Source organism: Spodoptera frugiperda, chromosome 12, assembly GCF_023101765.2.
Source record: "Spodoptera frugiperda isolate SF20-4 chromosome 12, AGI-APGP_CSIRO_Sfru_2.0, whole genome shotgun sequence".
NCBI lineage: Eukaryota > Metazoa > Arthropoda > Insecta > Lepidoptera > Noctuidae > Spodoptera > Spodoptera frugiperda.
The window spans coordinates 2,018,604-2,036,515 of NC_064223.1; the positions used below are offsets into that span (position 1 = coordinate 2,018,604).

A 17,912-nucleotide genomic window follows, 5' to 3' on the forward strand; every position below is an offset into this window, starting at 1 on the left:
GTTGTATTTTTAATTTCTGAGGAGAGGCAAATAGATATTTAAATTTTAAAGGTTTCGAAGACCTAAAAAGAGCCTAAATACGACGATGACTATTGTTGTCCTTTTTTTAACGTGTAGAAATCGTCAGGGATAATCCTCATGTATCTGATGCACCATCAAAGAGCAAGATTATTACGTAGCCCAGTTACTCAGCCTGTACCAACAGATGCTGACTACAAAATAGATGAAGGTAAGTCAAAAGACCTTCGTTATGTACCTGACGGCCTGCTAAAAGATTATTTGACCAAAACTACAAACTTCTGGACGTATTTGTCGAAAAAGGAAAACGTTGCCGCGTTGTTGATTGTAGTGATTTTTGAGTAAATCATTTTCTCAATTCTTATTGCTTGCCATAATGTACAGGTTGTTGGTATATAGTATAGTCACATTATGGACCCTGTTAAGATAATAAAATACCTAGTAGGAGAGAGGATCTACAAAATTAGTACTGGATTTTAGATTAGTCTAGAATTATAAATCTGATACTCATCTTATATTTCTGGAGCTCCCTGTCGCGCTGCGGACTTTACCTCATCTGGGACACGTCCTATGTCCTCGATTCAAGCAGGAGTAGGACAGGGTCTTAGTACGAGTTTTTTAGTTTCTCAAGATCGAAACTAGAGTTCGGACACTCCCGTTTACTTTGCCCAAGGCGGGAGAAGTCAATGTATCATTTTTTAAATAATTATGTAAAAAATATGTGATGTCAATAATTCAATATATGGGTACCACATCTCGCTGGAAGTAGTGCAGGCAAATAGTCGAGTTTATACAGCTTACTGCGGTTGGTAAGTGCAGCTTAGAATTGGCATTTGTTCGAATTGCGCTAGTGGCTGGTTCACTGGGGACTTAAAATGTAAAAAAATACAATAAAACAAGCATATAATTCAAGTAGTATATTCGTTTAATTGAGTAAGGCCAAAAGGCTAGGGTGCTATACACTAGGGTGCGCTGGCGCGTCGCGGCTGTGGACGGTAACGAGCAGCCTGCGCACGCGCATACTATATACATACGACTACTGTCAGTCACCGCAGTGTGCCGAGGGAATGTATCAGTTCCTTTATATACAACAGAGTGAATACAACTTGATAGTGAATATTAGTGACTACAGTACCAAGACAGCGAGCTCCTGATTAACTTGTTTATAGTAAAACGTACATTGTTATAATAGTAAACCTACGTGTTTCTTACTGTTACGGATAATTTATATATTCACTCTGAAGCTACAAATTACAAAAGTCGTTAGTGTACTTTGATTATTACAAAATGTAGATAAAATGGTAAAACACTTACTAATACTATACAAATACAATAAAATTGAATACTTTCAACGGACGGCCGAAATCTATAAATACTAATTTGGAACACTCGTCTATACTTAGAAGACAATTAACGTAAAACATAAACTGATACAACATAAAACAAAAAGTTATCACATAATACAATATTGAGTCACGTCGACACGTAAATACACAAGTGCTAGCACGCGGAGTGCTACGGAGCCCTACAGCTACGTTACACATGTACTTATCCTAGCAAGACGCGAGTATGCTGGCACTCGCCAGTGGCTACTGGGTACACTAGTGTAAAGAGTTCACAATATACAGACTTGTCGTTAAGGCACTGACGGCTCGCCGCAGCCCGCCGCACTCGGGCCGCGCCCGCTATACTATACTACTACTGTACATTACGATATACTTGATACATTAACCTAATATACATATACTGTGTGTTGCTGTCCGACAAAACAAGAGCTGCCATCCTCGAGGAGTTGCTCAAATAATAAGTAATGAGTGTCGATAGTCGACAGTCGCAGTCGATAGTCGATAGTGCTGATTGCTTGCCTGGGCGCAGCGTGCGGCGCGTCCGAGTGCGGGGCTCGTGTGGCGGACGAGTGACGTCTTCACTACATTGTAATTTAGAATCTTGCACGCTTCGATACCACTTAACATTACACTTACACTAAAATACTGCTAACGTACGCCCGCGGCGGGACGTACACGCGCTCTACTCTACAGACTACAGTTTCGACGTGCGGCACGTAGTTACAGTAACAGGCTGCAGGTACGAGGCCCGTACTCGGCAACACGGCCGTTACTCCACTACGCCGCGTCGCCTCGTCCACTACAATACACATCTCTGTACACGATACGACAAATACAATGTTTACCATCATTATATCTAAATTCATCAAAATTGGTTTCTTATAAAAATTCCAAATTCCTAAGTTGAGGCACTGCGTTACTCAGTAGATAATATTATGTATAGTATTTGACAAATATAATATAATATATATTTCATTACACAGTCCGACATTGCACTATATACCATTATATCAAAATAATCGAGCTCTTACTCTATACTAATATAATAATATTATTCGTAGATTTGTCATTCTTATAAAAAATGTTCACTTGCCGTGGGAAGTAGTGTTCCGCCGGGCACCACAGTCACTGGAGACCAACGTGTAACTGTATCATGTCTATAGCAAAACTTTATTCTTATAATAGAAACCCGTACAAAATGGAGCCAACAATAACTTTGATCTCCAGCGCCTGTACTTATAATTTCATTTACGATATAAAATACTAATATAATTCGTATAGTGTGGTAAAATAAGTACATTCTCACGGGAGGTATCACCGTTTACCTTAAAGCTAAGTATTAAGTTATTCACGCACACACACGCACTATAAAAACGTACAGGTACAAACTGAAACATGTGACACGCACACATACACACTGACACACGCACACATCCAGACACAAGTGATCATAAAACACATACAACTATGATTTGGTTGATATGCGATGAGTTTCATGTCTTCCTAATTTTGTAAAATTTTGTTCGATTCCATTTTATTCCGCATCTGAAATGAATAACATTTATAAATAGAAATTACTTGATTTGAACATTTATGTAAATAAAATAAAAATAACGATACACGATGTGGCCGGGACGATATCGGCTGCAGTACCTGGCGGAGCGCTAGAAGGGCGCGGCGCTAGATGAGGCGCTCCTCGGGCGGCGGCTTGAGGGCGTGCTGCATCATCTCTGCGCGCGGGTTGCAGTACTCCTGGCCCGACGGCGAGTACGTGCCGCGCGTGGCCCGCTTGCGGCGCGCCTGCGCCCCCAGCGCGCCCAGCGCCGCGCCCACCAGCGCCAGCCCCAGCAGCGCGGCGCCCACGCCTATGAGCACGGTGGACGAGGCCGGGCCCCCGCTGGCCGCGGCCGCCAGGGGCTGCGAGCAGTTGTGGCCCTCCCAGCCGTCCGTGCAGTGGCACACGTAGTCCGTGTGGGCCCCGCAGCGCTGCTCGCACCGCCCGCCGTGCAGGCACGGGCCCGTGCTGTTGCCTTCACCGTCGCCATAGCACGGGTCCTTCAGCGAGCACTCGTTGCCGCAGAAGCCGGCGGCGCACAGACACCTGCGGGACAGACGGCGGTCAGTGCCAGGCGGGGGAGTGATGGCAGGTGAGGGAGTGATGGCAGGCGAGGGCGGCGGTACTCACGTGTAGGAGCCGTTGAGGTTGAGACATTCCCCGAGCCCGCAGCTGACGAGGCCGGCGGCGCACTCGTCCACGTCCACCTCGCAGCGCGCGCCGGTCCAACCTGCCGCGCCATAATGCCACCGATTAATGTCAATTCAAAACATCATACCTTTGAACACGAAACGCTAAAATATTCTATACATTATTCTATTGAAGTATTTTATTGGAAATGACTATTCATTAGTTGACTTTATAGGTAAACTAAAGGTACTTTATAAGTACGACTGGCGAGCAAGAGTTGGCGTCTGTCGTGATGAACCTACGGCTACTCGTCACGTCGCGCGGAGGACCAAGGGCTGGCACTCAGGTGATCATTATCACGTTATAATCGGACCGCATCGCACTGATAACGTTATCGGTTAACATTGTACTCGCGTGATGAATTATATTGTGACGCACCGCATCACTACTCCGCGTAAACAATTTTACCGCGTTAAGGTAAAATGACAACCGATGATAAAAACAGTTTGGGCGACGATGTGGAAATACAACATTATACTTGTTGGTCGACTGACAACACTGAATGCGGTGGCAATGAGAGGACCAGGAAACCAGTGCGGCGGGGTCACTTTTTACACACTTGTACACTTTGTACGAAGGGAATGAACAAATTCTGGATGCCACACTGCACTGCATTGTAAACTAACTTCTTCCTATGGATCAACTTATGCTCAGTTTCAGTATGTATTTAGTACAGTTTGTAGTAGTAACTGAACCCTGATACATACGTACCTAGTGTTTGAAAAATGCCGCGTAGGTAACATAATCTAGCAAACTAGCAACATTACATGAACCATGGTAGTAGAAACAGAACACTGGTAAACGGAATAATAATGTTCATAAATAGTTTATTACATTGGCAGTATTGAGAGCTCGTGACGCGAGAGGAAAATTATAAGTAAACGTTACATAAAGCTGGGCTGCACAGTGTAGGGCATGGATTCCCCGGCAACCCAGTGTTCCCGGACGCGAGCGTATTGTATAGTGCCACTACTCCTGCGAGTTGCGTGAGGACACGATGACACACTCTGTTTATCTAGTCGGCGCCACTATCAGGGACGAGAAACAATGCTTATGATATCAGCAATTCCGTGCTGACATCAACAATAATCACAGTTAATGGCAAGTTGACAATGGCATATAATTAATATTTATAAATTTTATAATATATTCCTATAATAATGATTTTAGTTTGGAGCGGTGATTTCGTCACACTCGTGGAATTAGTATTGCAGACGGATATTTGATGCACAGTGTATGAATATGGTCGAGTTGTACGATACCTAGCAGCACAACTACCAGCAGTGTGAGCATGATGCGGCGCACATTGCACAGGTCCACAGGTCCCGTGTCCACTGCGACACAGGTGTACACTAGCACTGGTGGCCGGCCACTGGGTCCCGGCCGCAAGTACCGCGCGGCGCGTGGCCTCGCCCGCGACGTCGAGGAGGACACTGATTCACAAAGTGTGACGACGCCGCGATTTTCCTCCCGCGCTCGATACCGACCAATTAGTACTAAGAGGACACTATTCACTATTGTACTCGCGTTCATTACTGCGCGCTACCGCCGACTGCTTACTGCCTCCTACACACTCACATTGCGTGAGATGCGTCTGGGTCGATACATCACATGTTAATTTTTTTTTAAACGTGTCGTATATGTTTTATTTTGGTTATATGACATTACTTTACATCAATTTTATTTGTAATTCCGAGAACGAAATAACTAAGTAAAACTGAAAACAAAGACATGTGTTCGTACTTAAGTCACACCACGAAATATGATTCATCAACGTTTCTTTATTAGGAATTAGTTCGTATCGTTGGTATATACCTAAATAAGTGTAACATGTAGCACGCAGCGCCGGGAGGCAAGCAATGTGTATATAAAAGTTTGTGAGCCGCAGTCTATGTTATCGCTATCAGTAGATATCGCGGCCGAGGATCGCGAGCGGCTGATAACACACGCGTGTGTGTGTGTGTGTTTGAGTGTGTGCGTTTGAGTGTGTGTGTATGTGGGAACTGTGACAGTGGGACAACAGTGATAGTGACACAGGCGTGCGTCCTATATACAATCACTTGCGCTTACAAATATTTATTTACATTATAATAATAACCTCACGCCTTTTATCTCCGAAAGGGATGGCAGAGGTGCACATTACGCCACGTAATGCCGCTTTACAATAGCGGGTGAGCCTATTGCCATTTACTAGACACAACTCCAGACTCCGTGCTACTAGGGAGAAATTTTCGAAAATCCGAAAAAATAAAGTAATTCTTTGCCCGACCCGGGAATCGAACCCGAGACCCCTTGTTCGGTAATCGAACTTGCGACCACTCGACTAACGAGACAGTTTTATTAACATTACATTATTGAAATCCCTAGACATACAAGGTACATACATTTTATTTCTGACTAATGATGGTTAATAACTACTAGTAGAAAAGTCAATTAGTCCAGTCCATTAGAATATTCATTGTAAGTGGTAAATGTACAATTACATTGTCTCTTACATTTCCGGGACAAATAGAAGTGTAACAACAACAATACGTATGTATGTGGATATCCTTCCACCACATCATGTGGGTAACGGAGCGACACAGACGTCATCTTATTGGAATGAGTCATGCGTCCGACCACAGTGGTGATGTGGTCCGTCGGACTAACTTTCAATCAGTATGGAGATGACACACGCGTGAAGTGATGGAAGGTTAGTATAATGTTTGTAGTTAGTCGGTACGTACCGGTGTGGGTGCAGTCGCAGCTGTAGCCGGGCGTGGCGTCGAGGCAGCGCCCCCCGTGCAGGCAGGCCGCCGCGCCGCCCTCCGCGCACTCGTCGCGCTCCGTCTCGCAGCGCCGCCCGCTGTACCCCGCCGCGCATGCGCACCACGCCGACTGCGGGGGGGAGGACATTAGACTCAGCTCCACTCCACTACACGCAGTACACGGGCGTACACATACCTTGGTGTCGTTGAGGCAGGCGCCGTGCACGCAGGGCGTGACGTCACAGAAGGCGTGCTCGCAGTACACGCCCTCGAAGCCGTCGCTGCACAGGCACGTGAAGTTGTTCCCGGTGGCGGGGTCGGGCGCGCTGTCCACGCAGGCGCGCGCGCCCGCCGCGCACGGCGCGTGCGCACACGTGCGGTCGCGGGGCGTCGCGCACTGAGGCCCGTGCCACGCCGGGGCGCAGGCGCACGAGTACCCGCCCGCCGCGTCCGTGCACGTGCCGCCGTGCAGGCACGGATTCGACGCGCACTCGTCGATGTCATGCTCGCAACTGTACGACCGGGGAATTATGAGAACATATCTCCGCAATTTAGAGAAGGTGTCAAATGTACCGTTATAGTTACAGTTGTAACGATGTGGAACAATAATATGCTGGCGCGGTACTCACAACTCGCCGTCGAAGCCGTCGGGACAGATGCAGGTGTAGGAGGCCACGCCGTCGCGGCACGTGGCGCCGTGCTGGCACTGGTGCGCCGCGCACTCGTCCACGTCGACCTGGCAGAAGTCGCCGGCGTACCCGCGCGGGCAGGCGCAGGCGTAGGACGAGCGCACGTCGGCGCAGCGGCCGCCGTGCTGGCAGTCGCGCTCCAGGCACAGCACGCAGCCCAGGCCGGCGGCGGCGCCCCAGGCGCGGCCCGCCACCAGCGCGTAGTGGGGCTGCGCGGCCAGCAGCGCGGCCGTGGCGCCCACGAACAGCTCCTGCTCCGTGAAGTACGGCAGCAGCAGCCCGCCCACGTGCACGGCGCCCATGCAGCCCTGCACAGGACACGTGCTCACACTCTTACTTTTCAAAAATGTACCATAATGCTATTAAGAGAACTACTACACATTTTAGTAAAATTATTATCTTTGCTTATGAAACTTTCTACAAATATATTTTTTTTTATTTACAACTTGTTAGCTACAGCTTGTTGAGTTACGGTATGGACATATTTCAAAATAAGATGTAGATGTTGTACTGATTTATTGGGTATTATTGCGTACCTAGTAGATTAGGTAGTGATGAACGAATCAGTTGATTGCTGTTTTACAATACAAACGAAAAGAGATAGCAATTGTTTTCATTGACGAAGCGTCTCATCGTGCGTATTTGTAAACTACGTACGTTGTGCAGAATAGAGTCAATGTTTATGCAACTTCTTTATGTTCTCAAACTGAATTAACTGGTCCAGGGTACGAAATTTCTTCAGTATTACCTTGAAGTACTCCCCGGCCAGGTTGTCGGGCGCGGGGTCGTCTCCCTCTGCGTACTCCCAGACGGCGGCGTCCGTGGTGGTGGGCGGCGGCGTGGTGGGCGCGGCGGGCTGCGCCATGCCGCCCAGCTGCAGCGTGCCGGCCGCCAGCAGGCGCTGCAGCGCGCGCGTGGGCAGCGGCGCCGTCAGCGCCGGCTCCTCGTGGCCCGCCGCGTCCAGCACGGCGCCGCGCAGCGTGTCGCCGGCGAAGTAGAAGCGCAGCGTGGTCCAGGCGGGCGCGGCGGGCGCGCGCATGCGGCGCAGCGCGGGCAGGCCGCCCAGGCTCCACTGCACGGCCACCTGCTGGCGGAACACGGCCACGGTGAACCAGTGGCCGCCGTCGGCCGCGTGCAGCAGCGTGCCGCCCGCCTTGCTGCGGTACGTGATGCTCAGCGACTCGGGCGGCCGCGCCACGCGCCCGCGCGGCTCGCGCAGCTGGTACGTCAGCGTCGTGTTCACTCCGTCGAACGTGGCGTTGGACACGCACTCGTACCTGTGCACGTACTGCGTTAAGCCTTTCGTCCGTGGCTCGTTTTCTAGTACGTACGGAGTTTACCGTACAGTGAAAAGAGCGTGCCAGTGTATAGCACAGTTAATCTATCGGTCGAAACCATAACTAAATACGACTGAAAGACTGCTATACAACACTGACGACAATGACGGCAATCACAAGCCAAACTCGGCTACTCACCCGACGTCCAGGTTGCGGCAGTGGGAGTTGAGTGGACAGCCCTGCAGTTGGCAGAACTCCACCTCGGAGCACTGCTTGCCCTTGTAGCCGCGCGGACACTGGCACCTGTGACACACACTCGCTGTATAAACATCCGCCGCAGAAACAATGAGCAGTAACAGCGCGGCGGGGCGCGGTACGTACGTGTAGTCGTTCCAGGTGTTGGTGCAGGTGGCGTTGTGCAGACAGGGCCGCGCCGCGCACAGGTCGTCCGACACCACGCCGCGCAGCACGCCGGGCTCCAGCTGCACCTCGCCGAAGGGCGGCGGCAGCTGCAGCCCCGGCACCTGCAGCGGGAAGAACTCCACGATGCTGACGTTCACTCCGTTCGAGATCTGCACGTCCTGGATCACTCCCTTGAAGTACGCGCTGTCGTCCGGCTCTGGCGGCGCCGGCGCCGGGCTCGTCGTGGCTGGCGCCTCCGTGCCGGCCGCCGTGCTGGCGCCCGCCGCGATAGCGCCCGCAGTGCTGGCGCCCACCGTACTGGCACCCACCGCGCTGGGGGCGCTCGGCGGGAGGGGCGGCGGGGGCCCGCCCAGATACAGCACCTGTACGGGGTCATCATTATATTTACATTTTTTACTTTATACTTGGTGTGTTTGTTACAGAACAAAGAAAATTCTATTGGTTTTCCAGATAAGGTTGCCAAAGCCGCTACCTTCATACAATATGATAAAATAATAAAATGTTTTTACTGTATATAATTATTTTTAATTATTTCTGTCAGGAAACACTGACCTGTGCGTCGATCTGCTTGGCGGCGGAGATGGACTTGCGGAAGTACTCGGTGCCATAAAATGTTGTAATTAATTCTAGATCTTATAAATATCTACAAAAAAGTCCGGGACACACTATACCTATCTATGTCGAGTGAGGCACAACAACCACATTTTTATTTAAAAATCTTGAATTTTTTTTGGACTACATTTAAACGCGTTTATTTTACTCATGCTATTAATTCTTATCAAAATAAATTATTTCATCAATAAGTACAATTTAGCTTTAAATGATTAAAATTGGACGTTTGGTTTTGAAGTTATGGTGAAATTAAAATATTACGATTTCTGCTGCACGGCCCGTTGCGAAGTGGACGTCGCCAAGGCCAGGGGTGCGCGTGCGGTAGAGGGGTGTTTAGATCTATGTGTTACCCGCACGGCTCATATTTAATATTATAAATGCGAAAGTATCTGTTACGCTTACGAGTTCCGCACCACCTGCACACGGCAACAAATGATGTGTTGGACATATTACTTGACGTTTTACATTCAGTGCAAGTAAACACGATATACTGGGTGCAATGGAAATGTATTGCATCATACGTGTGATCACTACGATAAGCATTGTAGATACATATAACGTGTAATGAAATATACGCTGGCGTACCTCGATGAGGTGCAGGTACCCGTTGTCGAGGCGCGTGCCGCCGACGGGGTACTTCTCGGGCGTCTGGTTGAAGCGCAGGTGCAGCAGCAGCTCGCCGGCGGCCAGCGAGGCGCCCACCTGCGTGTCGTCGGCGTGGCCGGGCCGCGCCAGCGAGCCCAGGCAGAAGATGTGGCCCGTGGGCTTGCGCGTGCGGATGAACATGGAGATGTCGAGCGCGGCGCGCACGGCGCGGCGCGCGGGCTCGGCCGCCAGCACGCGCACGGTGGCGCGGCGCGGGCCCGCCTCGTGCCCGAACGTGGCGGCCGTGTAGGCGTGCTGGCAGCGCTCGCCCAGGTGCGGGCGCGCGCACGCGCAGCGGAACGACGACCACGCGTCCTCGCACGCGCCGCCCGCGCGGCACGGGTTGGGCGCGCACTGCGGCACGCGCGCGCACGTGGCCAGCACGCCGTGCAGCTGCGCGCGCGCCGCGCCGTCGTCCGCCCCCGCCTCGCCCGGCTCGGCGTCCTCGGGCAGCAGCCACTGGCCGTTGACCACGACGTCCTGGAAGCAGCCCACGAAGAAGTTGGGCCCGTGCGTCAGCGTGGCGTACGACGAGCCGTACGTGCCCAGCCGCGTCGACGGGAACGACGTCACCGACGAGTTGAAGGCCTCGTTCTGGCTGATGGGGTAGATGGTCTGCTCCTCGTTGGCCGCCAGCACCAGGTGCGTCGTGTTGATCGTCACGAACACCTGCCGACGTTACTCGGATACTGAGCTCGCTCTCCATCGCATGGACACTCGACGTACGGTGCGGTAATTGAGCTTCCACTGTACCTTTTGCCAATTGCTGTCGTTGAGGTTGGAGCCGATGAAGACTCCCTCCCACTTGTTGAGCAGGCTGGAGTGCAGGTTGAGCCTCCCGTTGGACAGCTCCAGGAAGAAGTAGGTGAGGCCGCGGCCCATGGCCAGCAGTCCGTTGCCCAGCGTGGTTTTGAAGCGGAAGGAGATGTCGTAGCCCTCCTCGCGCGTCGTGTTCACCTCCGCGTAGCTGCTCTTCTCCAGCGACATGGTCGTGATCTGCACCGAGAGCGCGCGTGTTACCACTGTTACAGTGTACCAATGCGAGTACGAGGCACTACGCAAGCACCGCATACCTTCTCGCAGGTGGTGCCGGTGTGGCCAGGGTTGCAGGTGCAGTTGAAGCGATGCTCGGTCTCGTCGTGCAGCCAGGGGTGGCAGGTGCCGTTGTTGCGGCAGGGCTGGTCGCGGCACCCCTCCAGCACCACGGAGCAGTTCTGCCCGCCCCAGCCCTTCGAGCACAGGCAGTAGTACGACGCGCGCCCGTCGAAGCATTTACCCTGAACGCACGGCGTGTACCTGATCCGATTAAGTATTAAAAATATAAAGTTAATTTCAGATCAAAGAATCCATAGAAAAATAAAAACCCTACGTTATTGTACAGATTTGTAAAAAATATTACATTCGAAAGTGAATATCGATTTGTATCGTGTTGTCATTCGAAATCAAACGAGGAACACTAATAACAGTGAATGTGTCCTGAGTCCTGACCTCTGGCACTCGTCGATCTCGAGCTCGCAGTGCTCCCCCTCGTACCCGGCGAAGCAGTCGCAGGTGTAGCCGCCGATGCCGTCGATGCACTTGCCGTTGTCGCAGGGCGACGACGCGCACTCGTCGATGTTGACCTCGCAGCGGGAGCCCGTCGTGCCCACCACGCACACGCACTCAAACCTGGGCACGCGCACGACAGACATATCAGACACGAGACACAGAGAGACACGGCACTTGTCGGGGCCAACACTCACCCGTGGGCGGCCTCCAGCGAGAAGGGCTGGTAGAAGACGGGCGGCAGCAACATCTGCGGCTGCGGGCCCACCTGCAGGCGCGGGGAGCCGGGCGCCACGTACAGCGACGCGTTGGAGCGCTGCAGGCACACGCCGCCGTACTTGCACGGCTCGCTCTCGCACTCGTCGATGTCCACCTCGCAGTTCTTGCCGGTGTAGGCGGGGTGGCAGTTGCAGTGGTAGTCGTTGACGTCGTCGAGGCAGGTGCCCCCGTTGCGGCAGGGCTGCGGCGCGCACTCGTCGATGTTGACGGAGCAGTCGTCCCCGGCGTACCCGGTGCCGGCGCACTCGCACGTGTAGCTGTTCAGCCCGTCCACGCAGCTGCCGCCGTGCTGGCACGGGCCCGACTGCGGGCCACGGATACTCGTCAGTACTTCATACAATGGTTGCATTCCCAGATTTGATCGATTTCACCAAATAATTCAATCATCTACATTTCACGATTTTCGTACGTTTGGTTGCCCACATCCAAAATCGATTTTCAATAATTGATCTGTCCAAACCACATCACGATATGGCCAATACACAGTCAAACAGTAAAGTAAAAATATTTATATTGACACAATACGAAATATAAAAATGCAACCATTCCATGAAATACACGATACGGCGGATGACCACGACATACTCAAGGTCGCACATTGATGTTCTACCCGTGACTATGTAACTTCTGATGGACTTATTAATGAATAAAACATCTTTATAAATGTACAAATACTAAGTTAGGTATAAGGCTTTAATAAAGTTGTCGTGACTATAAAGACGCGCTAACTACTCATGCGTGTAAATAGCGGCCGAGGTTGAGCAAGTAATTAGGTAGTCAGTAAGAATAGAACTGTAAAAGGTGTATGTCGCTACGTACGAAGCGAGTACCCTTTTTTGTAGTGTTTATGATTGTATTTTATTGGTATATGAATGATAATTATATTGTTATCAATGGTGAGATAAAAAATACACTAATTTATGGTTGATTACGAATTATATTAAATTCTACAAATTATTGGTTTAAATGGTTAAAACTAGAAGATGATTTGATTTGATTTGATTGGTATGAGTTGACCGCCGAATGCGAACTAACTAACTACACGTAAAATTGACGCATTTATAAAAATGCATACAAGTAAAAATGCTGAGCTGTTCGGTTGCGTTGCTCCGAACAAGAACCGTGTCAGCGTACCTCGCAGTCGTCGATGTCTATCTCACAGTTGGGCCCGGTGAGCCCGTCCTGGCACAGGCACGAGTAGCTGGCCACGCCGTCCACGCACGTGGAGCCCGCGGCGCACGGGTTCTTCTCGCACTCGTTAATGTTTATGGAGCAGTCCTTGCCTGCAAAGTTCGTTTACGATACTATAACTTAGGGAACGAATTATAGAATGCATACGTATACGTATTCAGATATTCCTCTAGTCACCTTCGAAGCCTTCCATGCAGGTACACTCGTAATTATTCTCTAGGTTCTGGCACGAGCCACCGTTCTTGCACGGCGACGACAGGCACTCGTCGATGTCTTGCTCGCAGCTGTCGCCCGTATAGCCTGCACGGCAACACACATACATTTACATATTCATTGGCTCGCATTGAGGACAGATTTACATATTTGTGATGTCCTGCTACTCACCGGGCCTGCAATAGCACTCGTATGATCCGGGCACGTTGACGCATACTCCGTGATTACATATTTTCGGCATTATTGCACATTCGTCTATATCCAGTTCACAAAAACGCCCTGAAAAAGAAGTGGTTATTAAATTTATTATGACCCTAATTACTTCAATATCTTCTTACCTTTAATAAACAAAAACAAGAGCCATGTTTCAAATAACATATTTCATTTAGATATTAACACTACACATAAATGAACTCTACATAGACACACAAGTCTCGAAAGTTGAATTAGTAACAAATTGAAATATATTTCGCACTCATTTTATGTTGTAAAATGAAGTGCATTGATCAACAGCAGTATTGTATCTGAATAATAACTAATCGAATACAATTATTATCACTACAACTCAGTCGTAAAGCTGCTATAGATGTGAAATAAGTATGCTTGCACATTTATGCCATAAAGAAAAAAAAATGAACAGTAATTACTTATTTTCATGATTATTTGTTTATTTTCGACATTTTAATAAATGCAAAATAAACGTGAACCTTTTAAAAAAAAAACTTACATCAATACCGAATGAACGAAACGTTCAATGAAACCGGTCCTAACAATGGCAACACTATACTACGTATGACTTTGACAGCAGACATGACATTTGTGCTGTCACATGTCAGTTGTCAGTCTTGATCGGTTATGTCAAACAAACCTACGATGGACGCTGTTATGTTATTGTTGTTCTTATAGTTTCGTGCTTTTGTGTACTAAAGTGCAAACTTTTTTATTAAATTAAGACGCTAACATTCTTTAAACAATGTATATTTATAAGTATTAATTAATGCGACAGATTATGAAGCCACACGATGCTCTATTCAATGCGATATGTTTTGAGGTTATGTCGGAGGCAAGTTGTTTTACAAAATAAGCATTTAACTCAAGTTCGAACTATAACAAATTTTGAAACAGAACAAAAATCAAACAAAAATAACGATACGAAAGATTATCCCGAGTTGTTGCAGAAATACAAGGATAAAATAATTTTCAACTCGTACTTGGAAAACGACAAACTGAGGTTAGGCTACTTTAAGTATCACAAGAAAGTTGTTAAAGAAGCTAAAGCCACGTTAAAGAAACAATTTCAGGAGAAGAGTTTACCTCCACTCCCGGTGGCATTACAGTACTATGTAGACAAAGACAAGTTACTTTCAGTTGAAAACCCACACAGCCCAGTCTTAGAACCTGACAAAGAGCTGCAGCTACCATTTGGGTCGTCTACGAAAATAGAATATGACGATAAGCCAGAGACTCCATCACAGCCAGTTGCCAATGCTAAGGAAGCAACAGCATCTGTACCACAGACAGAGCAGGAATTTGATAGATCAGACATAAATAAATGGATGACAAACTATGAGTACTTTGATGACACCAAAATATTATCTGAAGATTTGGAAGATGAAAGTAACTGGTCCAAGTACTATGGTACCCCTGATCCTACAGTCAGAGTGAGTAAGGTGGCGTGTGGGGGCTGCGGTGCTCTGCTTCACTGCAGCGACCCTGCCATCCCAGGGTACTTGCCTAGTGAGATCTACAAGGGCCGACAAGAAGACGAACTCAAGACTATGGAGTGCCAGAGATGTCATTTCCTCAAGGAGTACAACATTGCACTGGATGTTCGTGTTCAGCCAGAAGAGTATGAAAAATTATTGCAATCTATCAGGTAAACGGGACATCAATTTCTGAATGTAACTGACCATATTGTCAGTATCATTTTATAATAATTTATCAATAACAGAAGACAACTTAAAGCTTCTGTTAATGTATTCAAATTATTTTCAGAAAAGTAAAATCCCTAGTTCTACTAATGGTTGATTTGCTGGACTTTCCCTGCTCAATATGGCCGGGCATTGTGGACATCATAGGAAAAGACAGACCCATCATACTTGTTGCTAATAAGGTAAGGTAAACATATTACTTTAGTCAGTTGTCTTTCAAGTTACTGTTTTTCTTTGTTAATGCTTAGACCACACTTTATATGCTACAGGTGGACTTGCTGCCGGGTGACAGCATCGGATACTTGAAACGCATTAAAGAATCCCTTATGACACAAATAAAGAACTCGAAGCTACATGACGCAAACATTAAGCATGTCGCTCTGATATCAGCTAAAACAGGTTATGGAGTAGAAGAGCTCATCTCAGCCATGTTCAAATTGTGGCTGTACAAGGGCGATGTGTTCCTGGTTGGCTGCACCAATGTAGGCAAGAGCTCCTTGTTCAATGCCTTGCTGCAGTCTGACTACTGCAAAGTGCATGCTGTGGACATCATCAAACGTGCCACTGTCAGTCGCTGGCCAGGCACAACACTAAATCTACTCAAATTCCCTATCAACAGACCTTCAGGTTGGAAAATATACCAAAGAACACGAAGGTTGCAATCCGAAGCTAAGCTTTACAAAGTTGAGAAAGAAATCAGAAAAGCTCAGTTACATGGCAAAACGCCTACGGAAGCTCCCGCCCTGATTGGACATATAGGACGGTCATTCTCTGAACTCGATGACGTCGACAATATTGATTCAGATAAACAAAGAATGTCAGTTTTGAATGAAAGGAATGAAATATTCGCAAAGAGCAAATGGCTATACGACACGCCGGGAGTGATCCACCCTGATCAAGTTCTGTCTCTCCTTAGCACCGAGGAATTGCTTGTTACCATTCCAAAACAATTGATCAGGCCACAGACCTACTTCATATATGAAGGTTGCACGATATTTATCGGCGGTCTGGCTCGGGTAGACCTCGTCGACAGTGCGGACCCTTGTCGATTCACTATATTTTGTTCTGAGAGTTTACCAATAACTGTAACAAAGACTGAGGATGCTGACGACGTGTACGATAAGTTTGTGGGCACAGAGCTGTTCGCGGCGCCCAGTGGGGGGCAGGCGAGACTTAGCAGGTGGCCGGGGCTGCAGCATGCTGCGGACTTACTGGAGTTTAATGGGGAAGGACCCAAGTGGGTCTGCGGGGACATTGTTTTGTCTTCGGTGGCTTGGGTCGGAGTCACAGCTAAGAAGGGAATGAAGTGTAAAGTGCGCGCGTGGACACCGGAGGGAAGAGGAATCTATAGACGGGAACCTTCCGTTTTGCCATACTCTGTTAATTTAAAGGGCAAACGGTTGCGCGACACGCCGGCGTATTTAGTTGGAAAAGTGTTCTCTGACGAAGAATAGATTAGTATCATTAATGTACTGTTTTATGTAAGTATTAAAGTTTAACAAATAAGTTTACAATGTGTATTATTTTATTAGAAATAACAAAAGTGGCAAGTGTGGCAAGTGTGGCGACGGGATAAAATAAAATATTACGACTCTAGAACATTCACGTCAACGTCTAACGTCACAACACATTACCTTGTACAAAATTAACTTTGATTCATTATAATCGGAAAGTACTGAATTATCGAGAAGATACAAGTAAGCAAAGGTATGACTGACCGTTGTTGCCGGGCGGGCACTGGCAGCGGAACAGGCCGGAGTCCAGCGCCAGGCACGTGCCGTTGTGGCACGGCGACGACGCGCACGCCGAGTCCGGCGCCGCGGGGGCGCAGCGCCACGCGGGCGTGGCCTCCACGCACTCGTGGTGCGGCGCGCACGGCGCGGCGCGGCAGTCGGCCGGCACGTCGCAGGCGGCGCCGGCCCAGCCCGCGCGGCAGTCGCAGGCGCCCGAGTCGCGGCACACGCCGCCGTTGTCGCAGCCGCGCGTGGCGCAGCCCTCGTCGGCGGCGCCGGCCGCGGCCTCCGTGTCGCAGCGCGGCCCGGCCCAGCCCGGCTCACACTCGCACCGGAACCCGTTCGCCTGCCAAGCTCCACGTCAATACTGCTCGGTCTACTACAACACTGAGTGCACTGTGCACCGGTAACACGACCGTGTCCCTCGGACCCGATGTGTGCTCGAATTGAAAATTCTTTAATATAACTTAGTCGCCGCATCTGCGCACGTTGCTCATGATGAATAGTCCCTCTGTGACTCGAAACTAGTAGAGCTTTTCTCCATTAATTTACGTGAGTAGACCGTGATTTTTAGTTAATTTATTATGTCTTACGATAGTTATTGAAAACTCTCGTATTGAATGCCGTCTAGAATTGTACATAACGTGATACTTAATTAGATATATCTAAAATGTTCGAGATCATAGAAACCGTACATACTTAACTAAACACTAAATTACGAAAAAGGATAATATTCATATAATCCAATAGAATAAACAAACACATACAATTAGAACAACCAAAGCATATAGATGGGTTTATGAGAGTCATGCGCACGTTACCAAGTAAGACGACATAAGCGAACACTGCGGGTACTCACGAGGTCCAGACAGGCCTTGGCGTGCAGACAGGGCTGCGCGGCGCAGTGCTCGGCCGCCTTGAGGTCGGACAGCGCCTTGCCGGCGCCCGCGGCCTGCTCGCAGTACGCGCCTGCACAGCACGCACACACACATGCACAGTTGCACATACAGTAAGCCAC

The 17,912-nt window shown here is 48.9% G+C and overlaps 2 protein-coding genes across 2 annotated transcripts in view; one reads left to right on the forward strand and one right to left on the reverse strand.

Annotated features, from left to right (window-relative positions):
* Positions 1 to 922: 922 nt before the first annotated feature.
* LOC118263147 (protein crumbs) overlaps positions 923 to 17,912 on the reverse strand; it is a 36,553-nt gene continuing 19,563 nt past the window's right edge. The window contains 21 exon segments of the mRNA XM_050697552.1: positions 923 to 2,909; positions 3,018 to 3,465; positions 3,550 to 3,649; positions 6,336 to 6,486; positions 6,553 to 6,868; positions 6,986 to 7,353; positions 7,794 to 8,322; positions 8,521 to 8,625; positions 8,704 to 9,107; positions 9,298 to 9,388; positions 9,760 to 9,773; positions 9,943 to 10,671; positions 10,756 to 10,998; positions 11,076 to 11,298; positions 11,491 to 11,670; positions 11,745 to 12,130; positions 12,961 to 13,109; positions 13,195 to 13,317; positions 13,402 to 13,509; positions 16,880 to 17,240; positions 17,754 to 17,863. Coding sequence (XP_050553509.1) covers positions 3,045 to 3,465; positions 3,550 to 3,649; positions 6,336 to 6,486; positions 6,553 to 6,868; positions 6,986 to 7,353; positions 7,794 to 8,322; positions 8,521 to 8,625; positions 8,704 to 9,107; positions 9,298 to 9,388; positions 9,760 to 9,773; positions 9,943 to 10,671; positions 10,756 to 10,998; positions 11,076 to 11,298; positions 11,491 to 11,670; positions 11,745 to 12,130; positions 12,961 to 13,109; positions 13,195 to 13,317; positions 13,402 to 13,509; positions 16,880 to 17,240; positions 17,754 to 17,863 — 5,111 coding nt within the window. The 3' untranslated portion in view covers positions 923 to 2,909; positions 3,018 to 3,044.
* On the forward strand, positions 14,077 to 16,675 carry LOC118262581 (nitric oxide-associated protein 1). The gene is made up of 3 exons (XM_035574082.2): positions 14,077 to 15,106; positions 15,226 to 15,343; positions 15,431 to 16,675. The coding sequence occupies exons 1-3, from the start codon at positions 14,253 to 14,255 to the stop codon at positions 16,613 to 16,615; spliced, it is 2,157 nt and encodes a 718-aa protein (XP_035429975.2). The 5' UTR covers positions 14,077 to 14,252; the 3' UTR covers positions 16,616 to 16,675.

Coding starts and splice junctions, on each gene's coding strand:
- LOC118262581 (XM_035574082.2), top strand. CDS start 14,253: ATGCTCTATTCAATGCGATATGTTTTGAGGTTATGTCGGAGGCAAGTT. Junction 15,107..15,225: donor AAATTATTGCAATCTATCAG/GTAAACGGGACA, acceptor AATTATTTTCAG/AAAAGTAAAATCCCTAGTTC. Junction 15,344..15,430: donor TCATACTTGTTGCTAATAAG/GTAAGGTAAACA, acceptor TATATGCTACAG/GTGGACTTGCTGCCGGGTGA.